At 34.2% G+C, this 27,117-nt stretch overlaps 1 protein-coding gene across 3 annotated transcripts in view; it reads right to left on the bottom strand.

Moving 5' to 3' along the window:
- LOC149777426 (HEAT repeat-containing protein 6-like) overlaps positions 1–27,117 on the bottom strand; it is a 76,287-nt gene that overhangs the window by 26,195 nt on the left and 22,975 nt on the right. For all 3 annotated transcript variants that reach the window (XR_016416178.1, XM_089942048.1, XM_089942047.1), the window contains exons 9-15: positions 21,951–22,073; positions 20,057–20,133; positions 17,484–17,613; positions 12,354–12,453; positions 9,108–9,624; positions 5,741–5,822; positions 743–829 (exon numbers count right to left, since the gene is read on the bottom strand). Coding sequence is in view for 2 of the 3 variants with exons in the window: in XM_089942048.1 (XP_089798174.1) it covers positions 743–829; positions 5,741–5,822; positions 9,108–9,624; positions 12,354–12,453; positions 17,484–17,613; positions 20,057–20,133; positions 21,951–22,073 (1,116 nt within the window). In the remaining variant the exon portion in view is untranslated. The remainder of the gene's footprint in view (positions 1–742; positions 830–5,740; positions 5,823–9,107; positions 9,625–12,353; positions 12,454–17,483; positions 17,614–20,056; positions 20,134–21,950; positions 22,074–27,117) is intronic.

The raw sequence follows: 27,117 nt of genomic DNA on the forward strand, positions 1-27,117 counted from the left end.
AAAAAATGAGCATATAATAAATCTGAGTACATGCAGTACACTTCTAAATGCTTGGTAATTTATATCCCATGAAATATATCTGAGTGCATGCAATAAACTTCTAACTGCTTGGTAATTTATATCCCATGAAATACAGATGAGTACATGCAGTACACTTTTAACTGCTTGGTGATTTATATCCCATGAAATACAGATGAGTACATGCAGTACACTTTTAACTGTTTGGTGATTTATATCTCATAAAATACATATGAGTACATGCAGTACACTTCTAATTGCTTGGTGATTTATATCTCATGAAATACATATGAGTACATGCAGTACACTTCTGAGTGTGTGTGTGATTCGGATTTTTAACATAGTTTAACAATTTTTCAGTCATATCGCTACGATGTCTGCAGGGTGACAGTTTATAGTGATGTCCCATCCAGTCACATTATCCTGACACCAGGCCATCCAGTCCTAACTCTAACCTCTTAATGCTGAGCATCAAGCGAGGCAGCTCTTAGTACTATTGTTTAAAGTCTTTGGTTTGACTTGGCCAGGGATCGAACCCATGACCTCCAGCATCTGAGGCAGACGCTCTAACCACTAGGCCACCGAAGCGGTGTCCAGTACACTTCTAACAGCTTGGTGATTTATATCTCATGAAATACATATGAGTACATGCAGTACACTTCTAACTGCTTGGTAATTTATATCCCATGAAATACATGAAATAGGCATATGAAGAATTTTGTACCTCTTGCTGATTCAGTCTGTCAGGGGAGGTAACTTTGTCACTGCTCTGAACATCCTGAAGCAACACCTGGGTAAACTCCTCCAACACCTGAAAAAATGTTTCATTTGAATGAATTTTCAAAAATTTCAGTGGTAGTATAGCTGCCAATGAAGGAATAAGCTGTTTCCAAAAGTGCAAAATGTCAGACATTTTCAGTTTTTAAGATAAGCTGAAAGCAATCTGACTAAACATCAGAAAGATTTAAGTAACATCAGCGGTTACACATTCTGCAGCAATAGGAAAATGGAATGTATGGAGAATGATAGTTACAGTCAGATGTTTGTGACTTGATTTTAAAAATTTATGGACAAGAATTTCAAATGGTTCTGCAGCATGACTGATTATTTATCACAATCACATTGACTCAATAACACAGTCTTCCAGCTAGAAAGAAACAGAGGTGTGCATCATTGAGACCCTAAATTGGCTGTCCCCTCTGCCCGTATAAAGCATCCCTATGCCCCTTCAAAGCACTCCTCTGCTCCATTTAGTGCACTCTTCTGCCCCACTGAATTGCAATATTAAAAACTTCATAAACATTGTCATTTTCTGCATATCTCATTGGACAACCTGGTTAATTGTTTTTCAAACATTAATCATTTGTTTAATTGATTAAAAATCACCTTGAACTGTGATTAAACTCTAACAGCAGAAGTATGTCCTCACCTGAGCTTTACGATTAAAGGACATTGCAGAAAGTGGACTGCTTTCAATGTGTCCATTTCATTAAATTCTCAAACACAAAAATAACTCTGTTCTTTCTGCTATAATAACAATAAGTGTCACAGCTTTTATATTCTTGATTTAAGTCAATTTAGATTTATTTAATTTAAAAAATTCAATCCAACTATAAACCTTTCCATTCGCAATGGTCGTTTATGTGATTTACATCTATGGTATTGAAATGTCCAGTGAAAAGACAACTTTGCCCACCTGAAAAGCAGAAAAGTTTGTAAGCACAACCATTCACCTACCCCTCATTTTTGACAAAGAACAGCTCATGCAGGAAAGCAATAGTTTTTCATCATTTAGATCCCTCAAGAAATGGATGCAGTTGATACTATTCATTACCTGTCATATTATGGGATACACAATCATGTGGCCAGCCTCATTTTGACAGTGAATAATGAATGAGAGGCTATTGTGTACCTGGTAAGTAAGACAAAATATAAAGCAAAGATAGAACCACAGCCATTATTATTACATCAGCTGTGGCAAAGCTTGAAGCTTGGAGATAAATCCATAATGAATATGTCACATCGCTTACACCATACAAAATATTTTTAAAAAATAGATTAATGGAATTTATGACAGTATAGTTTATGTTTCAAGTAAAGTCCTGTGTAATGTGAATGACTATTATGATAGTGAACAAAATTTCTAAGTTTGTCGTTAAAAAAATGGCAATACCCCCAATGCCAATCATTTTTTTTATTCTTCAAAAAGATGTACTGGTACTGGTCTTATAGGTCTATTTCACTTCTGTTGAAAAAACTTGATGTAAATTGTCATTTTCAAAGCCAGCCACCCCCACCCCCTGCTTGCACATTTGATACATGTAACAAATGTAACAGAAGTGTCAATCGGTTGACACTTGCTAAGTCTAACCTAGATTTGTTACTTCATATGCAATATACAGCAGTACCACAGCTGGCATGCTTTATCATACATGTTGAAGTGGCAACATACAAGCAGTACCGCAGTTGGCATGCTTTGCCATACATGTCAAAGCTGCAATCTACATGCTGTACCACAGCTGGTATGATTTACCAAAATGTTGAAGAGGCAATGTACATGCAGTACCACAGCTGGCATGTTTTCCATACATGTTGAAGTGGCAATATACAAGCAGTACCACAGCTGGCATGCTTTATCATACATGTCAAAGCTGCAATATACAAGCAGTACCACAGCTGGCATGCTTTATCATACATGTCAAAGCTGCAATATACAAGCAGTACCACAGCTGGCATGCTTTATCATACATGTCAAAGCTGCATTATACAAGCAGTACCACAGCTGGCATGCTTTATCAAACATGTCAAAGCTGCATTATACAAGCAGTACCACAGCAGGCATGCTTTGCCATAGATGTCAAAGTTGTACTAAAGCTGGCATGCTATACCATACATATTACAAGCATGGACATAACACCTGAAAAGTTGACAGTGTAAAATCTGATGAAATCTGCTGGAGAAACACGTATGTTTAGTAAAAAAATAATTTAAGGAGAAAATCATGTCAACTGCCTGCAAATGTTCTCACCCCAAAATGGGTGGGATGGGATAGTCACCATATAAATTGTTGATGGTAGGAATTTCATTACAGCTATATTCACTTTGTTCTCTAATAAATGTTATTAATTACTTTCTTGATGTTTACATGTATATTGCTAGCATGTTATCATTTAATGATTATGATTACAAAAGAATCAGTCCATTATATAAAATGTAAGTTGTCAACTTGCTATTTTTTATCTTAATTCTTCATTAATTTTTAAAAAAGGTTTGTTCACTCTGTTAGTTTCAATGCATACAATTTTCCTTAAAATTTTTACTGTTAATTAAAATTTTAGAAGAAAATATCAATGTAAATTTTCACAGTGCAATATCATTATGATGTCACAACTCTCAAGAAAGGCCCCTTCTCACAAAAAATGCCCTTATAATAAAAAGATCCCATACCTTTCCCTCTTATTAGAAACTTCTTGCTGGAACTCTGTTAACATGCATGTTATTTTTCAGTGAAAATACTAAATATTTAAAAATCAGTTTAAAATATTTTATTTTATATCTAATTATCACTCAGATCCATGTGATGCCCATATAGAGAGGCATCCCTCTTACAAGGCCACTTCCCTGCTGTAGACGGGGTGGCATTATGAGAGAGGGACCATCGTACTGTAACTCCTAGCATTCTATACCTTTACATGAGGTTAGAACACTTCACACTTCTTACTTTACAATTTAGGTAAAACATCCTTAGGATTGTTGTGATATTTAAAATATATATATATATATATATATATATATATATATATATATATATATATATATATATATATATATATATATATATATATATATAAGTTGACAATGTTACATATATTTAATTTGTATTATTTACTGGCTTTTCTTAATGATTCATATGCTATATACATTGTATTTTATACTCGACCTTGTCTAAGGTCAAGTTTGTAGTGTACTTGACCAGTGACATTTATTTTGTAATCTAGAGAATAAATAACTCAATACTTCTCTATGATTTTGGATTAACTATTCAGATCATTATTGGTAAACATGTTTACCTGAATTCAAGTTAAAAGATACAGTCTTGATTTAGACCTCAGACTCTTCTAGAATGAAAAATTCCATTAAGTGGCAGAGTATTTCCAGAAAATGGCAATTGCTACCTAGGTCAAGCAGAGGGTCTTGCTTTAACATCTTTAGGAGAATCAGTCTTATTGTTCAGTTCAGTATTTCATTTGGGTGTAATTATTTATTCAAATTATTATTCATCGTAAATACAAAGTGCTCATTAATAATATTCCTGGACTGGAACATTATTTTGAAATTATAGTAAATACAGACAAGGATATATTTGGATTATGTTAATATGATACATCAAAATACTGTTAGCTCAATGCCACACTACAAACCACTGGCACATTGATATATTCAAGACTACAGGCACATCACCATATTCAGTTTCGGAACTTATTGGAATACCATTAGAATTCAGTTGGAACTTTATACATTTGACCTGTGACAAAACTCTAATGACTACTTGGGATTTAATTCACAATATTGTAGGTTATTCTAGGGCAATAAATTAGTTATGAATTTTACAAAACTTGTTGCTTTTCATTCTTTTCTGTTACCTAGTTTAAGATTGTAGAGTTGCAATAAAAATACAAATTTATGTATTGTTCAGACATATGGACAGGATGCTTTTGTAGGATTTCCATGACTAAGAAAGTGTCTTACAACCCTGTTTCATTCAAATAAAATGTTAGTCATCAAAAGAGTCTCTAAGCTAGTGTGTTTGTCAAAGGTAAATAATGCAGTCTATTGAATTTTTTGTCAGCAATGTCATTAAATCAACCTAATGTGGAATGTGTGGCAAACCAATTCTTGTCAGCTTTTGACTGTTCCTATCAATATTATATAGAGTGTGATAATTATCTTACTATATACTTGTGATAATCACCATACAATAGACCATGTGATATTTTAACATACCATAATGAATGTGATAATTGTCATACTGTATACAATGTGATAATTATCATAATATGTACAATATGATAATCATCATCCTTGTGATAATCACCATACAATAGACCATGTGATATTTTAACATACCATAATGAATGCAATAATTGTCATACTGTATACAATGTGATAATTATCATAATATGTACAATATGATAATCATCATCCTATGTACAATGCGATAATTATTATACTAAATACAATGTTATAATCATCATACTATATACAATGTAACAATTAACATATTATGTACAATGTGATATCATCCTATGTTCAATGCAATAACTATCATACTATGTGATAATTATCATACTATGTACAATGTATTAAATCTCATATGTACAATGAGATAATTATCATACCATAGACAATGTTATAATTATCATACTATAAAAACAGTATTAACTGAAAAATCTTACAAAACAGCCATCTTAGGCAGAAATGTACAAATATATCAGATTTTCAATGGACAGTTCCTGCATCACTGACATCCATGTTCATTTATAGTTACCTGTATTTGTTTACAGGCAGTAAACTAATTAACCTATTTACATCTACAAACATTGCAGCCATAAACTTCTCATTCAAGGTTTATAAAATTTACATTTTAATGAAACTAATTAACAAAAAGAGAAAAGATTCAAGAATGAAGAGTTCCTAAACTATCAATCATAATGTGCGTTACCTTGGCGACATGGAGCTGTACAACAGGATCTCTCTCCTGATAGCACCTGTGTATTACCTCTTGTAGTAGTGTTACACTAGATCTGAAATGTAAACATTAACGCATTAAAACCTGTCTTACACTAGATCTGAAATGTAAACATTAACGCATTAAAACCTGTCTTACACTAGATCTGAAATGTAAACATTAACGCATTAAAACCTGTCTTACACTAGATCTGAAATGTAAACATTAACACATTAAAACCTGTCTTACAAGACTACCTGGTTTTTATGACTATCTTATTCATACACAGACAAACTTTGATACAGTTAGCCCTCACCATAATGCTGTTTAAGAGAATTATAAAAGTGTGCTGTGCTATACTTGAGGATGCCTTATACTGGATGATATCATCAACAGTATTATTATTATAAAATGTAATGGAACCCATAACCCATTTAATAAGTGTGACTATATTAAACTGAGCCACCATATATTGGCATACATCATACATAATATTTATATTATAATGTAATGGAATACAAGAAAGAAAAGTGCTTGTTGAGGCCATTGTATAATCGTAAGTCATAGTACACCATTCCCTCACTGTAGCATACCATGATGACTCAAAAACCTCCTCAGAGAAAAAGGCAAAAATAGGCGCCAATTCATTTAACATTTAAAATTGCAAATAAAAGCTCAATAGATCACTTATTTTATCATACAGACAACAAATAATGCACATTATTTCTCACTCAGCATCATGAAATTTGCAATTATTTAGAATTTATGTATTCTGTTAGAATGTCTCAAAAAATATAACACAATATAAGCCACATTATCAATCAATGAAAATGTTGGGAAATGCCTTCTGGTGGCAACACTTTAAGAAATAAATATCATTTAAATAAGTCAAGTCAACATCAGTCTATAATGTTTAAATTTCAGTTTTTATTTATTTATAATAAATGTGACATGTCCTCTTCGATTCAAACTCAAGACGACTTAGTCAACTGTCATAATGATGCCCTTTGTTGATTCCATGAAAAACTAAATTAGGTGCTTACTCGTCAGAGATGCTGGATTTTTTCTGACAAGTGTTAAAGTGATTAATTGTCCTTACACAAGCTAATTAACTAACTAATTATCTCAGCAATTACAATACATTAAAGGTACCAACATCACAGTATACTCTATAAGCCTATTTTCTTGTTAAAATCACGCACCAGAGACAAATCCTAAGGTGTTGTTTTTGTAAATTGTTCCCCAACATTTGCTGTGATACATTCCAAAATAAACTTGCATGTTCTAATTAAACAAACAAATATTTTTCTTTTCTTTTCTTTCATTTTTCTTGATCTGGATGTAGTATTATGGCACCATGCAAATGGTTTGTGTCAATTGTTCAGATTAGTGCAAATGACAGGCTTGTACTTGGTGATTGTCATGTGCTATCAAAGAAGTACAAATTAAATTGTTTGCCTATTTTGACAAATTAACCATTGCAAACATATTGATGGGTTAGACTCAAGAAGTTTATTGGTGCAATTCTAACTATGATGATTTAGTTTTGTTCATGTTTTCTTACAATGGATAACATGTATTCCGACATTAAAAGAGAAGCAACTCCATGTTTACTAATTCACAAATCTGTGAGTATTGATCGTCAACTTGATCTATATTAGAAGCCTGTCAATCAAAATTTATTGACTCTAACTTAAGATCTAATATCCATGAATATTAAAATCCATTAGATTATATTCTCATGTGTCAATAAAGGTTGCTAATACTTACCCCCACCCCCATGCAAACACTGTTAATCATTTTATTGAGATAATGAGATCATAGTATTCTTAAAGAAGAATATGGCTAGTGTCTGTGACGTTGCCAGTCATAACACTAGCACTGTTCTTCCTTAAGTACACATTGATCTCAGAATCTCAATAACATGTTGTAATGGCCATTTTGAGATAGAATGTAATCAGTTTCCAATGTCAAGGTCAGCAGAAGTACATATTGCATTCTGGGAAGTAATTATGCATACCCATGATATTGTGATGTATATTACAAGCCTGTCTGTCTCAAAAATGGACTATTTCTGAAAATTTCTAAATCCTACATGAAGAAGGGTCCATGTTGAGCTTTATCAAACTAGCATCAAGAAATAATTACAGAACATAAAACTTCTTTTACTAACTTTCTGTATCCTCTATCAAAGAAAAATTGATCCAAAAGTTGATGTTTTACTTTAATTATTAACACACTATATTGAAGTAAATGAGGTAGAGTTGGGGGGGTGGGTGGGTTTAGGAGGTAATGGCATGAAATCTAGACAAGGTGAAGTGAATTTTACTTTTTGGGTGTGTTAAAAATTGTTCCCTAGTGTGGACCCTGTTGAAAAAGTCCTTACTGAAAACTTTTCCCCAGAATAGCATTAATAGTCACCTATTTCACAGTAAAAAATCTGAGTAGCCTGGTGACAAATTTATAAAACCTATTAGCAATACCAAATAGTTAAACAGACGTTTTCAAGTACAATACTTTAATAGCAAACCTAACTGATGCAGTGCTTGCATTTTCTGCATTGTGTACCAGTTGAAAACAACATAAATGCAGAATAACAAGTAAAACAAGATCATAAAGGCTACATTTTCACTTTTACCCTTTTTGTAAATACATGAAAAACATGCCCCTTATTGAATTTAAGTATGTTACAGTTATGCAAGAATGAGATTAATATACAGTCAACTCCACTTATATGCATAGCCTCGGGACCGGATTCAATCTATGCATATAAACGGAGTATGCATTTAAGCGGAATTCATGAATATTTACAATATAAAAAGGGACCATATTTTTGCTATGCACTTAAGTGATCTATGCAATTAAGCAATATGCTTTTAAGTGCAGCCGACTGTACCATGCAATATGGAAATGAAATTATGTCACAAAATAATGCTGCAGATTTTCCAGTAGATACCTCTACTGCATGTAAGATGGACAGTTAGTAGTCACATGATATTAGTAAGTAGAGACTCTGGACCATTTCACCCTGAAGGTGGACATTATTAGAATTTCTCCTTTATAAGACTACCCAAATTTTGCCATTTTCAACCAATTATACATAGGCAAAATTGGCACATAAATTAAAAAATATAGATGCTTAGAACAATTCTGATTAGTGTCCTTTATATTTATTTAAGTTCTGTAATAATTGTCTGAGAGTCAAAATATTTACTTCAATTTCCAAATATAAATCCTAAATGTACCAATATGACTGTCAATGATGTTATGTAAAAAGGGCCTATACACATGATTGCAGATGCACACACTCTCGGAGTGTTCTTTTTTGTCTTTTTTATATTGTATGTTAAATAAATTGTACCTGATTATAGGGAAATATCCTTTTGTAAGGTGGGCCAGGACCTGTAGGGACTCCAGCCTGACTGGCAAGGGCTCAAAGTAACCACTGTCTATTTCTTTACCACTCCTATCCACATTCTTCTGTGGCAGAATATTCCTCAGGCAGAGCTTGACTACCCATGAAATCTCTCTAGCATGCGCCTGCAAAGTCTGGTCAGAGAAATATGGTGTTTGAATGCCTGATGAACTTGATCCCTGGCCTGGGGTGGTAACACCCGGTGAACAACCAGATGACATGTGACCAGGCACCTTTTCTCCCTCAATATGTGAAGAGTCACTGGATGAGACATTCTGGTTGCTATTAATGCCCGAGTCTGATGCAGTCCTGAGATGACTTCTTTCCAGTTCGGCTGGGTTGAGATAGTGGGTACCTACTGGAGGGCGAGAGGGCTGTATAATATGACAAATCTCCATCAATGGTGGCTGTATACTGGCCATAGCACCCAGACATGTCAAACAGGCAACACGCACATTAGGGTCTACAAAATTACAGAAATATTATTAATTACATTTTATCTGCATATATATGTATTAAAAATTTTGAGTGGCAATATGAATAAGAGGCAGAATAGTTCAGACATCAAGACCAATGGAGTTAAATACTTCAATCAAAATCTACAAAATTGTCAAGATGGAAGACACTGAAAAACAATTCTAATTTCACATTTTGTGACATTTATTGAAAATGAAAAATAACGATGCAAGAAGCTACATGCTTTTGACCAAGAAACATAAATAATTTTGTAGTAATATTACAAAGTAACAGGTAAAACTACTTTAAACTAGTGATGTCTTCTCTGGCATAGAGAATAAATCGTGCAAAATCAAACATGATTAATGCAGGAAACACACTAAACTTTAAAATAAATGTTTCTTCAGTGTAGTTTTATTAAACTATATAAACTATAATTGAAGTTATAATTAAACTGGTTAATTTCCCTTCTGTTCATTGCTTTCTTGGGAAGTTAGTTCTACTAGCTGATTACTCTAAATTAAAAACAGGTCGTCTGACCTGATTTAATAAACTTCCATCAATATATAGCACTCCCTCGATATAATACCTTTCATTATAATATAGTTTCTGGACAGAATTATACTGAGGGAGTACTGTCCTCAGTATTCCATAGTCCGTGTATGTAGTCCAAATGCCATTTATTGAGTTTAATGCTCCTAATTTATTTTATTTACTTCAACAGGGTAATGACTCTCAACACATGGACAAATATATGCCAGAAAATCCAACCTGAGACTATTGAAGGGAGGTAATAAGTCAATGATGGCTACAATATTTTCAATAGCATTTGCTTCATGCTGTTTGTAAGTAGAGTGGGCATAGTGAAATATTCAAGCTTGGAATAATTTGGTACACATGTTTTAATTTAATGCTAGTTTTCTTATTTTGTCATTTGCCGAGTTTATTTTATTCCTTCTGCCTATGACAGTAAACAATGTACTTATCCTCTCTGCTGTATGACACTGAATAAGGCACTTAGTCTCTACTGCTGTATGACACTGAACAAGGCACTTAGTCTCTACTGCTGTATGACACTGAACAAGGCACTTAGTCTCTACTGCTGTATGACATTGAACAAGGCACTTAGTCTCTACTGCTGTATGACACTGAACAAGGCACTTAGTCTCTACTGCTGTATGACACTGAACAAGGCACTTAGTCTCTACTGCTGTATGACACTGAACAAGGCACTTAGTCTCTACTGCTGTATGACATTGAACAAGGCACTTAGTCTCTACTGCTGTATGACACTGAACAAGGCACTTAGTCTCTACTGCTGTATGACACTGAACAAGGCACTTAGTCTCTACTGCTGTATGACACTGAACAAGGCACTTAGTCTCTACTGCTGTATGACACTGAACAAGGCACTTAGTCTCTACTGCTGTATGACACTGAACAAGGCACTTAGTCTCTACTGCTGTATGACACTGAACAAGGCACTTAGTCTCTACTGCTGTATGACACTGAACAAGGCACTTAGTCTCTACTGCTGTATGACACTGAACAAGGCACTTAGTCTCTACTGCTGTATGACATTGAACAAGGCACTTAGTCTCTACTGCTGTATGACACTGAACAAGGCACTTAGTCTCTACTGCTGTATGACACTGAACAAGGCACTTAGTCTCTACTGCTGTATGAGATTGAACACGACTCTTAGTTTTTACTGCCATATGACACTGCAAAAGATACTTAGTCTCTTCTGCCATACGACATTGAATAAGACACTAGACCCTAGTGCACGCAGTCTCAACATCAGAGAAATATCATATCAGAAGCTATAAATTGTAAATTTTATAATCAGCAACTGAAAATACAAGTTAGTGAATCCTCATATTCCTGAGAGAGAGAGAGAGAGAGAAAGAGAGAGAGAGAGCTATGCAGAAGACTTGCCAGAGATAGGCTACTGGAGCAACAAATGAATATAAAGCAGTGTCAGACTGGTGTTCCAGTGTCCCATCCACAGAAATTGGGAAATTTTTTGATCATTGTAGCAATAAATTTAACTCGGGATTTACAGACAATTATGTATAAATTATGAACCTTCCAAAGTTAGGTGCTGGGCTGTGTTTGCGCTATTCAACGTTTTAGATGGATTCATGTAATACAAAAAACACCAAAACTCAACTGTACTGAACGTACAAGCCTTTAAAAATAATTATTATTATTTTTTTTATAATGTTATTTATCTTTTTGTCCAGATATGTAATCGTTGTAAAGGTGACTGATTTATTGCACAAAAAGATTGCAGGGTTTTTTATGTAAAGAAAATGATTCACTAAAAGTGTCCATTTTGTGGTGATTTCTGCAAATTTTTGACACTCAAGTCAGTGCTAAACAGAAACATAAGCAATTTTTTAAAATAAAAATAGATGCAAGATGTCAACCATACCTAATGGAAATATAGACATCATTTCAACAATGCTGCAAACAAAACACAAGTTTTATTGGTACAGTAATTGAATGACACATCAAGACTGGTTTCTCAGAGGTTTGCATTTTCATGGCAGTTAAATAGCTGTATCTACTGATCAAGTGAATAAATGTGAATCAAATCTTAATACTGCATGTGAAATGTCTAAATGTTTACAAGTCTACCTATTTTTGTAAAGATTTACAAGAAGTAACTAAACAAAGACATTTATTGCAGCCTTATTATATACAGGTTTGGCAACACTGCATGATGCATACCTCTATGGTTGATAAAATGTCGGATCTGTTTCACAATTCTGGTTAGAAGACCTGGCCTCAGCCTGTGGTAAGGGACATTTGCTATCAGAGTTCCAAGACACTGAAATAATCAGACTGGATTATATAAAATTACAAGAATTTCCATACAATCTGCCTAAGTGAAAGTGACTTAAGCTACATTTTATTTTTTGGAATAAATTAGCCTGAATTCAATAAAATACATTGAGTCTGACAATCTTCTGCAAAAAAAACCAACTTGTCTTAATTCTTTTCTATTTGTGGTCATCAATCCAATTGTTTCACTAAACAACTCTAAAAGTAATATAGTGGTAATCATCATACATGTATAAAATCAACAAACACATATAAAATCATGAAACATGTATAAAATCATGAAACATGACTAAAATCATCGCTATGTACAAAGTCACAAACAATATCATCTCTGTTGGCAAAGCATCAAAGTGAGACCACATGCTTGGTTAACAAAGCACTGATATTTAATATAAACGACAAGCAATGTTTACTGAGAGAGAGAGAGAGAGAATCAAACAGTAATATAATGCTACGTGATCCACTCATTATGCAGAATATTTTCATGGCTAATCGGAGACTAGCGTTCTTAAGAACCTGTCTGATTAGAGAAGAGGCAGACTGTGATAACATTCCATGTTCTTGAACTTTAATACTGTAATATTTCCTGGCTGTTTCCCAATATCATTGTGTTGGGAGTTCACATTTTTATACGTGTTTTTGGATACAAACTGGAAATAATTTTCCATTACTATTAAAGCATCATCATTACATCATTAAACAGCTATCAAATTTATGAAATTTTGCACATGAATACATCATAATCAATGCTTTCAAATTTATGAAATTTTGAAGACGAATATATCATAATCAATGCTTTAAAATTTATGAAATTCTGCACATGAAAACATCATAATCAATGCTTTCAAATTTATGAAATTTTGCACATGAATACATCATAATCAATGCTTTCAAATTTATGAAATTTTGCACATGAATACATCATAATCAATGCTTTCAAATTTATGAAATTCTGCACATGACTAAATCATAATCAATGCTTTCAAATTTATGAAATTTTGCACATGAAAACATCACAATCAATACATTTTCATTGTTCATAAGTATATCATCATAGATACTTCTCAGCATAATAACTACTGCTGGTATTAAAACAGCACAAGTGATGCTTTACTACTGCATACAGTTTAACAATGAATTACTTTACTACTAAAGGCCCCCCACCCCACCCCCGAGTGGCTGAGTGGTCTAAAGCACTCTCCATTACAGATTACTGCCATCTCACCTCTGTCTGCGTGGGTTCAAATCTAGGATTTGGTCAATGTGGGTATGTGAGAAAGCTTGCCAGTAGCTTCTTGTGGGTCGGTGCTTCTTCCCAGGTTCTTCCTCCACCATTAATACTGGCTGCCATGCATAGCCTATTGTGTGCTGAAAAATGGCATTAAAAGCCACAACAACAACAGCTTTACTACTGCACATAGTAGAACACTCAATTACTTTACTACTGCATACACTAGAACACTGAATAACTTTACTACTGAATACAGCAGAACCCTAAATTACTTTACTACTGAATACAGCAGAACCCTGAATTACTTTACTACTGCATACACTAGAACACTCAATTACTTTACTACTGAATACAGTAGAACACTGAATTACTTTACTACTGAATACAGTAGAACCCTGAATTACTTTACTACTGCATACAGTAGAACCCTAAATTACTCTACTACTGCATACAGTAGAACCCTAAATTCCTTTACTACTGCATACAGTAGAACCCTGAATAACTTTACTACTGAATACACTAGAACACTGAATAACTTTACTACTGAATACAGCAGAACCCTAAATTACTTTACTACTGCATACAGTAGAACACTCAATCACTTTACTACTGCATACAGTAGAACCCTGAATTACTTTACTACTGCATACAGTAGAACATTGAATTACTTCACTAATGCATACAGTAGAACACTGAATCACTTTACTACTGCATACAGTAGAACCCTAAATTACTTTACTACTGCATACAGTAGAACACTGAATTACTTTACTACTGCATACAGTAGAACCCTGAATTACTTTACTACTGCATACAGTAGAACCCTAAATTACTTTACTACTGCATACACTAGAACACTGAATAACTTTACTACTGCATACACTAGAACCCTAAATTACTTTACTACTGCATACAGTAGAACACTCAATCACTTTACTACTGCATATAGTAGAACCCTGAATTACTTTACTACTGCATACAGTAGAACACTGAATTACTTCACTACTGCATACAGTAGAACACTGAATAACTTTACTACTGCATAGAGTAGAACACTGAATTACTTTACTACTGCATACAGTAGAACCCTAAATTACTTTACTACTGCATACAGTAGAACACTCAATCACTTTACTACTGCATACAGTAGAACCCTGAATTACTTTACTACTGCATACAGTAGAACACTGAATTACTTCACTACTGCATACAGTAGAACACTCAATTACTTTACTACTGCATACACTAGAACACTGAATAACTTTACTACTGAATACAGCAGAACCCTAAATTACTTTACTACTGAATACAGTAGAACACTGAATTACTTTACTACTGCATACAGTAGAACCTTGAATTACTTTACTACTGCATACAGTAGAACATGCAATCACTTTACTACTGCATACAGTAGAACCCTGAATTACTTTACTACTGCATACAGTAGAACACTGAATTACTTCACTACTGCATACAGTAGAACCCTGAATTACTTTACTACTGCATACACTAGAACACTGAATTACTTTACTACTGCATACAGTAGAACCCTGAATTACTTTACTACTGCATACACTAGAACCCTGAATTACTTTACTACTGCATACAGTAGAACACTGAAACACTTTACTACTGCGTACAGTAGAACACTGAATTACTTCACTACTGCATACAGCAGAACACTGAATTACTTTACTACTGCATAGAGCAGAACACTGAATTACTTTACTACTGCATACAGTAGAACCCTGAATTACTTTACTACTGCATACACTAGAACACTGAATAACTTTACTACTGCATACAGAAGAACACTGAAACACTTTACTACTGCATACAGTAGAACACTGAATTACTTCACTACTGCATACAGTAGAACCCTGAATTACTTTACTACTGCATACAGTAGAACCCTAAATTACTTTACTACTGCATACAGTAGAACACTGAATTACTTTACTACTGCATACAGTAGAACCCTGAATTAATTTACTACTGCATACAGTAGAACCCTAAATTACTTTACTACTGCATACAGTAGAACACTGAATTACTTCACTACTGCATACAGTAGAACCCTAAATTACTTTACTACTGCATATAGTAGAACACTGAATTACTTCACTACTGCATACAGTAGAACACTGAATCACTTTACTACTGCATACAGTAGAACACTGAATAACTTTACTACTGCATACAGCAGAACACTAAATTACTTTACTACTGCATACAGTAGAACCCTGAATTACTTTACTGCTGCATACAGTAGAACACTCAATCACTTTACTACTGCATACAGTAGAACCCTGAATTACTTTACTACTGCATACAGTAGAACACTGAATAACTTTACTACTGCATAGAGTAGAACACTGAATTACTTTACTACTGCATACAGTAGAACACTGAATCACTTTACTACTGCATACAGTAGAACACTGAATTACTTCACTACTGCATATAGTAGAACACTGAATTACTTTAGTACTGCATACACTAGAACACTGAATAACTTTACTACTGCATACACTAGAACCCTAAATTACTTTACTACTGCATACAGTAGAACCCTGAATTACTTTACTACTGCATACAGTACAACACTGAATAACTTTACTACTGAATACAGTAGAACCCTGAATTACTTTACTACTGCATACAGTAGAACCCTGAATTACTTTACTACTGCATACAGTAGAACACTGAATCACTGTACTACTGCATACAGTAGAACACTCAATCACTTCACAACTGCATAAAGTAGAACACTGAATCACTTTACTATTACATACAACAGAACAATGATTCACTTTACTACTGAATACAGTAGAACACTCCATCACTTTACTACTGCATAAATTAGAACATTCAATCACTTCACAACTGCATACAGTAGAACACTGAATCACTTTACTACATCACACAGTGGAACACTGAATTATTTTACTACTACACAGAGTAGAACACTGAATCACTTTACTAATGCATACAGTAGAACACTCAATCACTTCACAACTGCATACAGCAGAACATTGAATCACTTCACTACTGCATCCAGTAGAACACTCAATCACTTTACAACTGCATACAGCTGGGTGGGCAGGGACTTCCAATATCAGCTTGCTTCATATTTTGATGTGACTTTACCTTCATGGTCTAGGTTACTCATAAAAACCACTAAAACTGGTACCACACAAATTAAATGATTTACATGATATAATAAGACACCACTCTATTAAATGACTACATATCAAAGAGTTAGGAAATAACAAACTCACTTGGGGAGGTAATCATGGTCTTAATGTAAGTTTCTTGACTTTGTGTGTGTCAGTTTTTGTGGCATTGTAAACAGTGAGCTTTTCATGGAAATTTAAATGTTTTAATGTGCCACTGGTGTTTGTTTTCTGCAAAGGCAGAAAGCTTTTCATTAGGTGTTCACATCATGGTTTGAAGCAACAATAAAATCCACAATATTAGTACACCACCAGCAGAAGTGTTCACAAAACATAACTACAGTGAAACCCATATGGACTTTTATTTTCTTTAAACCCCAAATGTACCTGTATATAGCTATCCAGCTTTCCTTTTCAACTATGGGCTAGTTGGTTGAACTTTTTAAACACATTATTGGCTATATAATACTGTGTGCTGTGAAGCAAACTCTGAAGCAACTGACCAGGTTGGACATGGCATCAAACCAATAACCCTTGGATTAAGAGTCTGATACTCTTCCAAAGTCCCATCTTGTTAAAAAAAAAACAAATAAAAATGTTTACATATACCTTAATGAGCTGGGTCAGAGTTATGGGAAAGTTTTCTGCCAGCATGGCTAGCAATAGGCAGCGGTGAAGCTCCTTAATGGTGGAGCCCAGTATCACAGAGAATGGGGTGAAAGCCATGCTTACATCTTCACTGGAAGAGAAAACATATATTTAATGAGATTTTGTTAGCACAAAAGAATGACATTTTAGTTGGTACAAAAACTATGTGGATTGTGGAAAGTGACCTGTTGTATGTACAAAATGATCTTTCTTTGCAGAGTTTTTAAATTTGTTTTGTAGCAACCTCAAGTAAATAAGGACAAACAGTGAATTCTCAGTAAAACAAGACACTCCCTTTTTGTGAAGCCTACCTTTTCTTTAGCAAGAAAAGAAACCTTCAACAAAAAATTATTAACACTGAGCTTAATGAACTTTAAAAGTTAGCTTAATCTGATAAACTATAAAATTGAGCTTAAAGTAAAAACTTTAACTTTGAGATTAATCTAATAAACTGTAATAATAACCTTAATCTTTAAAAAAACTTTAAGGCTGAGATTAATCTGAAAAGATTTAGCAGTAAGCATAATTTAATAAACTTCATCATCTGTGCTTAATCTAAAATCTTTAACACTGAGCTTATTATAAACACAACTTTCACACTACATCATAGTTCTTAGAGTTACAATGATAAACAACATCACTTTTTCCATCACCTAATGTGAATTTTGTTATTACATGACAAATTATATATCACATAAAACCAATTTGGTAAAAAAAATGTTGATCACAATTAAAGTAATCAGAAAAAATATTGAAAAATATGGGTAAAAAATGACAGCTGGTCACACAACAAAATTTCTCTTCAAGATGGTAAATGAGTGGTTGATGCTGCAAATGAAGATTCCAATTTCTATTTTCCTCAAAATCAATCAAATTATTACCCTGGTAGGACTGGTTTTATAAGGCGGTGGTAGATCTGCTAAGGCAATATGATCAGGTAACATATTTGAAGAAGAAACTCAAAGTGAAATACTCAATGTTGTACACATTGATACAACAAAAAACTAATTCATGCAACATAATGCTCATCAACAGCTGAAGGTATCAGAGTCTTTAATTTTCTCATACTCTGCACTAGCAAGCATCAGGAAGTAATTTAGATTTGAAGTTTTCAATGTGAATGCAAAACTTGCAGAAAACTTTGAATCTTCTCAGGATTTGCCATACACACTTGCTTATAAACCAATGTTTTGTACTGAAAATTATATTCATGCAGAGTGTTGGTTGTCTTATAAGTGTGACACACAAAACAATTTTTGAAAATTTAAGGGTAACGTTGGAATCTCTAAATGTTTACATGAATTAATATATACTGCTAATTCAAATATTTTTACATTTTCATGCCACTATTCCCATTTAAAAATGCATTTATTGTGTGCATTGTCCTTATCGATTTCAAGATGGTGCTCATTACACAAGATTTGTATAGACATTTATTTGGGTTTTAATAACTAGTACTAATTTTATACCAGCATGTGACCTATAATTGAATTCATGGATTTATCATTATAAATGGATTTAAAATGTCAAGCATTATTGATTTTAATGGATTTCATTACACAAAGATAGACAAGTTGTAAGTTGTCAATTTATTTTTGACATATTCCACTCAATAACATTATTGTATTTTATACTGGTTTTATCTTTATTTTATCCATCCATCTATTCATCCAGCTTGGCTTGTTTATTTTTCATAAGCACAACTCTGATAAACTGCTTAAAAGTCACCCCTTCAGATGAACTGACTTGCAAAATACACCCCTACTTACAAGAAAGTAAAAGAGAAATTAGCTTTTTCTGCCGTAAAAAGGGGGCAGGGTTGACTTATAGTCAAGCTGACTTATAATTGAGTACATATGATAAGGAAGATGGCACGTTTGAGAATATGCGTAAAAAGCTTTCTGGTTTTATATTCATGAAGTTAAGCTACACTAAAGAAATGTATTTGTTTTCAGATGAATTGGAACAGAAAGACAAACAAATGAATAGACAATTCCAAACAATAAGCACATATTTCACAAAGTAGACAAATAAATATTAACTACTCACTGACAAGCCAGAACAAATCTAGAGTAAGAAAACCATGCTAGAACCCACATAGAGTAAGAAAACCAAGCTAGAATCCATCTAGAATAAGAAAACCATGCTAGAACCCATCTAGACTAAGAAAACCATGCTAGAATCCATCTTGACTAAGAAAACCATGCTAGAACCCATCAAGACTAAGAAAACCATGCTAGAATCCATCTAGACTAAGAAAACCATGCTAGAATCCATCTAGACTAAGAAAACCATGCTAGAATCCATCTAGACTAAGAAAACCATGCTAGAATCCATCAAGACTAAGAAAACCATGCTAGAATCCATCTAGACTAAGAAAACCATTCTAGAATCCATGTAAAATAAGAAAACCATGCTAGAATCCATGTAGAGTAAGAAAACAGTGAAAAAAGATCGAAAGCAAGTCATTGTTTCCTTACCTACAAAGATAAAATATATCAAAGTACTAAAGATTAGAATAGGTAAACACTTACCTGTCATCTGCCAGGGCAAGAAGAAGCTTTGTTCCATCTAACAGTGAAGTCAGAGCAGTCAGTGCTCCTAATCTACACTGTACAAAACATAGAAAAAACACTTTATACATTGTACTACTTTCCTATGAAAAATATATAATGATATATAATGATCTAGATTGACTTGTATAACATTCACTAAGCACCTCTGAAGACCCAGAATCAAATCCACCAATGGCAAATACTAGAGTAAGTGTTTCCTCATCATACATCTCCAGATGTGGTTTATTTTCCATGGCAGTGAGCATACCATACAACATTTGAGGACGTTGCCAGAACAATCAATGCAAAAAGGTTTAAACTTCAAAACAAGAGACCCCATTGTTAATGAGCTTGCCATTAATTTAGTTAGAAAGCAAAAAACTTTAACACTGAGCTTGATCTAAGAAACCATAATCTTTGAAGTTAATCTGAGGTCACTGAGCAGGGTGTTGACATGTGGTTTAATGTAAGGGCTCATCTACTGACATACTGTTGTTGTTGTAGGGTTTAACGCCATTTTTCAGCACATGGATGCCAAAGTTATCACCATGTCAAGCTTCAGCCAAGGCTTGCTTGACAAAACTCAAGCATTTGGGAAAAGGTTCATTACTACAGTACATGTAACATTCTAAAATCTGTTTTATTGCTTTCTCAATTCCGACTAGCTAAATAGGTAACACCAATACAACATAGTATATACCTCCCAGAGTTTGCAGCTATGCAAAATAATGTACTATGCTCATATTTTAATCAATGTGAAAGTACTTTATCTATAATAGACATACGTTTTAATTTATACACAATTTTACTGAACTCTGTAATATATACTACCCTTTGCTTTGTGTCCACTGATTATCACATTTCACAACCAAATAAAACACTGTATTAAACTCATCATGTGTTCATAACAGCATATAAACACCACTGTTTTTCTGTTTTGCATTTTTCAATCAATTATAATTTTCTTAAGATGACAGTATATTTGATGTAACAGAAATAAATCTGAAATTTACTTAAAAATGCTACTTTAAGAAAATAAATTTTTAAGCATTAGAAATACAACTCTCAACAGTAAACATTTCGATGGAAATAGACAATTTAATTTTTCTTAACCATCATGCTGCTGATGATGATTATAATGATTCTTAATAGTCAAGATAATGATGATGATAACTGCATTTCTGCGAATAAAATTCTTGAAAACCCCAATGCTAGAATGGCACTAGTGAAAATCATTATTGTGTCTAAATGGTGCAGTACTCCTTTTGCTGCTTTGATGCATCAAATTATATGATTCTGCAGCAATAATATCTCAGAAATTGATCTAAAATAAAGCCTAAATGCAAATGTTAACTTAGGTCACTGGAGCATGAAATACAGGTCACAGTGACACAGTTTTGACTGAAAGTGATAGCAGTCCTCATAATGCATATACATTCCAAAAGTTTCTAGTCAAATGACTCTATCTGCAGGCAATGGTGTCTAAAAAACTGAGCTAAATGCACATGTTAATACAGGTCACTCAAATATGAATTACAGGCCACAGTGACATACTTTGACTGACATGAATAATACTCTTCATTATGCATCTACATTCCAAGTTCCATAACTTGATCTCCAGTAAAATGGTTTATGAGATACTGAACTAAATGCAAACCCTAACCTAAACACTGATTCCAGATTGAAGGACACACAGACAAGACTATACCATATGTACAGTTGCTTTTCATCCATCCTAAATGATGGTGGTGATGATGATAATACTGGCAGTCTTGGTGATGGTGATGATACAAATAATAACAGTATGAAAACAGATATGACAATAATTCCTATTATTATTAATATTATTACTACAAAAGTGGTAATAACTCACCTTAGGGGCAGCATCCTTCATAATTATGGTAAAAAGAGACTGTTGTTCAGAGGAGCTGCTAGTATGTGGTGAGTCTGGTATGAAGGATGACCAGTAACCAAACACCAACTTCTTGTCTGTTGTCTAAAAAATAAAATAAATTTCTAAAATGTATGATTAATGCATGCAGAAGAACAGGCATTCAAATTACACTTTGTACTTTACAGTTCATGGAAGGAAGGCCTGGACCTGCATATCAAGTCCAAATTATTTTTAAAAAAATTTAAACCAAATTCTTAGCAAAAGTGTTTACAATGATGTTGATGATGATGGTGTTGTCCGATAAGTGATGTGTCTTGCTTACCTTCTGAAGTGGACTCAACACAGACTTTCTATCTACCTTTCCCACCAATCTATCTCAGACAAACACACATTTTAGCAACAAGGCTGTTTATTTATTGTTGCAAAATAATGTTGACTGAAAAATGGTACATAACCCCTGCCTGACCATAATGTAACCTGGCATTACCACTGCCCAATGATACTGACTGTAAAAAGGTAGATAAACCCTGAACAGATGGTGGCCCTGCATTACCAATGCCCAATTTACAAATAACAAGAATTTACATATAAATTTTAAAATATAACAAGAAACCTATAAAAATACCAACTACCCATTTGCGTTACAGAGAGACACAACTGTAGTAAGATACAAGCTGATTTCTCCTATTAGCATTCGGTACAGATTTAAACTCAATGTTGTATCACTAAACTATAACAATGCCAAAATAATGCAGCTTGTAAAATCTGCAATAAAACTAAATAGCATATCATACTGTCAATTTTTAAAGAAAACAGTTGAGATTATGTTTAGGGAATACTTGAATATTCGGTCATCTTTGTTTACTGAAATGATTTTGTTTTGATTGAAGCACAACACAGGCTGTAAAAAAATCAGTGAAGGTAAAAACATTTGGGTCTAATTTATTTCCCTCCAGTGTAATGGCTCTTGGGTTTAATTTCTTTTCCTCTGAGGTAACAACTCTTGGGTCTAATTTGTTTCCCTCATAGTTAAGAACACTTGAGTATTATTTATATCCTTCTGAGGTAATAACTCTTGGGTCTAATTTATTTTCCTCAGAGGTTACAATCCAGGTTATTTCCATTGATAACAGGGTTGCATTTAATAGATAGAGTGATTGGCTAACATTAGTCAGTACAAGTTGCCTGTAAATCGTGCTAGGTGGCAAAACTGAAAAGTTGAGAGAGGTAGCTCACAGTGAGCAATCCTTTCACACAACAGCTTGTCAACTGAGATACGTAAACAGAGCCTTGGAAAATCTAGATACATGGTTAAATTACCTTAAAGGAGACCAGAAACCAATGGAAATATTGGATAATAATAAAGGTACTATAGCAGTAAACCTTATTCTGAAGTATCATCTGCGACCGAAATGCCAATATTAAAATATTGGCCTCTCTTCTAGGAGCTGAATTTCCGTGACCTCGTATGCAAAATTTCCGCGCCTATTCGGTTACTTTCGGGATGTGACGTCATAGTAGCGACTCCAGCAGCCCAAGTGGGAGTTGCCAGAGTAAAAGACAATACCGTTTTGCGTTGCTTACGGGTGTAATAAAACATTAAGAAAAGCCAGTGGACAACATTTTTTTTTCTTTTCCGAAAGATAAAGGCATACTGAAAGAATGGATACATTATTACAGACGAGTCGATTTCAAAGCAACACCATACAGCCCTATGTGCTCGTTACATTTCTCAAAGAACTGTTACGAGAGGGATTCTGAAAAAATGGCAGCTCAAGGATACGCAAACGCTAGGCTTAGACAAAAAGTTGGCTCTGTTCCAGACATAACGTTGAATATTTTAAATCCTGGGAAAAGTGTTGAACGTGCGAGTTACGAAAATAGGCAGAAGGCCGAGTAAGTGACCACAAAATGCAACAATCAATTCACAGATTTTTTATCTACACCAGCAGTGCTAAAAATAAATCGGATAGCCCGACACCCTGGGTCCCTCTGGTTTTAGTTCCGGCCCATCCTGTATTCAAAATGAGGTGCCCGTCAGGCTTGTCGAAACAAAAATTGTTTGCCTGAGGAAACTTTGATCGCGCTGGTGAAATTAGTAAATGTATTTTCAAGATGTTGACATGCATGCCTTAACATGGCACAATCTAAATCAAATCAATACTGTCCAAGGTGAAATTTAGATTTGATTTTAATCAAATGGAGGCTTTGCCAAAAATAATATTCTAAACCTGTCGTGTTTCGAGAAAACACAATTTTCAGTAATCTTATAAAAATTACAAATTTTTAAAAAAAATCATTGTATACATGTAGTATGCATAAACGGTAATCTGTAATGATTGGAACTGATATAAAATTATTCCTTGGGCAGTTTAAATAACAGCGATTAAAAGAAAAGAGGTCAAAGTTTCACATTAAATGGCTGACAATAGAAACTGGGGGGGGGACTATTGACCCAACCCCTTGCCCCAATGTGCGAGCGCCCATGGGACGTACCTTTTCTCCATGTGATACGCCTTATTATTCCCCCAGGACAAGCCCATTTTGCATATTCTGGTCAGCTCTGGCTAAATTGCAAAATAGCTAAAGTTTTGATTTAAGTACGCAAACAATAAAGCCGATGTGACCGTTCCGGTGGCCTAATGGTTAGAGCGTCCGCCTCGGATGCGGGAGGTCGTGGGTTCGATCCCCGGCCGAGTCATACGAAAGACTTTTAAAATGGTACTAACAGCTGCCTCGCTTGGCGTTCAGCATTAAGAGGTTAGTGTTAGGACTGGTCGGCCTGGTGTCAGGATAATGTGACTGGGTGGGACATCATGCTACATGTCTGCGGCATGATGCCCCAGTGCTAGACATCACTATAAACTGCCACATTGCAGACATCGTAGCGATATGACTGAAAAATTGTTAAAGCTACGTTAAAAATCAAAATCACATCACATCACAATAAAGCCGATGTGACTGATGAACATATTCCATCCTTGCATTGATCTTGTGAAAAGGACTGCCCTTCGGACATACTTCAAAGAAACCCTGTTCGACAGTGTGTGTGTGTGTAAGCACCAGCAATTGATTGCCAAAATAAACGATGCCTATTTTGTTGTTACTTACGATGCCATGGACTTCAGGTTTAAGTCTTAATGCATGTAACACTGTTTGCTGAACAAAATATTTATTCAGAATTAGTTCTTTAGGGCCACATATACTGCATGGTATATTTTGTTTTATTCCTTTTAATTTAATTATGGTAATTAAACTTTACATATACGGTCGAGGAATGTCATGTGTTAACTGGCCGAGTTTCTTTGGCGGAAATGGAGATGCGATTTTTGTTTGCAGAGAAAATTTCACAGTGATCATTCATTTAAGCTAATTGGTGACAATTGTATTCTTTTAATTTTGTTATACTATAGTACTGTTGTAGTTGTTTAAAAACATCTGAAATTTACTTGAATAATGTTTAATTTTCACGTTCTATTTACTGAAGAAGAAAAAAAAAAGAAAAAAAATGTGTGATATTAATTATTTCGTCCAGTGCCGGATTTAGACGTGTGTGCGTGTGATTTGAATTTTTAACGTAGCTTTAACAATTTTTCAGTCATATCACAACGATGTCTGCAGTGTGGCAGCTTAGACTGTGGATTGCATACGTTATATCTATTTATAAACGGTTTGGGGTTGGTTTTTTCTTCTTCTGACAAATGAAAATTGACAGACATAATGTAATTATCGGGACTTCGCTGCGAAAAATTTAGAGATATTACGAGATCGAGATGTAGATGAGGAAATACCCCCAAAATCAGGAGGTTTTTCTCCCGGCTTGAGAGTTGACAGGTATGAACTGTCCGGGCTTGTGGAATTTCAGTCAGGGCTTGAGTTTATTTAAGTCACCTGCCCGGGGCCTGTGCCTAAACAAATTCTTTTAACACTGACCAGTACAGTACATAAACTATTATATCAGACTGCAGATTCAAGTTTTGAATGTGCAACCCAAATGTGGTCTCCTTCCGTCTGCCTCGCTCGCCAATGTTTATGTTTGTATTCGAGGACTGGCTAGTATTGCGTCACGGTACCACGTGATCTGTCGTCTCATTAAAACTCGGAAAAACTCGGCAATTTACGGAATCGTGGTATCTTCCATGCAATAAAATCACTACCCGCTTACGATATTTAATTTATAAACATGTCAGTCGAATTAAAATCTGTAGAGAATTACATACGTAGAAGGAAAATTTTGATTTCTAGTCTCCTTTAAATACTGTATGCTTGATGTGTTTTTATACATATTTTTAGACCTAGATACATCGTTAAGTAACCTTAAACGTGGTATGCTTCATGTAATTTTAAATCTATGTATTCACTGATATGAATTAAATATACAATTTCTCATGGGAGTAGTAATTTTTGTAAATCAATGAATGGTACAGTATTAGAATCGGAAAATTCATTGCTATGCCAACCTGATACAAGCACATGCGCACCATGTCAAAATGTTTCCACAAGCAGACAGACTGTTCTTTAGGGCTGTTCCAGTAAAAGGTATACCCACCTGGGGGGAAGTCACTTTCAAATTCAACCAACCCACAACAGAAGCAATTCAAAAATATTATGATCCACCATCAGATATGTTTTAATAAAAAAACACTGCCCCCAATAGAAGCATATTTTTTAGCATAATTTCTGGCTATGAGTTAGTGGGCAGTAGAAGCAATTTTAATATTGGGTTGGAAACAGAAGTGATTTAAATGACAGCTGGCTGGAGGTAATCTACTGAATTCTTATGAATGATATAATCTACTGCATATTTGTATTTGTATTCATTCATCATAATCAATCTTTTGTCTTTCTGTTTGTTTGTCGGTCAGCCATGTATGTCTCTGATACTGTGAAATCACAAATTTTCATGGTGGCTAATTATTTATATATGTCATTGATCAGTCCCTTAATACATACTAATTTAATGTCCATGAATACAGATTATATAATAGGGATTTCTATTCTAATACAAAGATCATGAATTTGTATCCTTATTAAACTGTTTGTTTACTAAAGTGATCACTATGTCTTGCGATTTTTCTTTGTTCTTAGGCATGCTGCTTTTGATTTGAATAATAGTTAAATCTTGTATTGCTTTAAATGTGTGGTC

This window comes from Sinohyriopsis cumingii, chromosome 18, assembly GCF_028554795.1.
Source record: "Sinohyriopsis cumingii isolate HCF-2022 chromosome 18, ASM2855479v2, whole genome shotgun sequence".
In the NCBI taxonomy this organism is placed as follows: Eukaryota; Metazoa; Mollusca; class Bivalvia; order Unionida; family Unionidae; genus Sinohyriopsis; species Sinohyriopsis cumingii.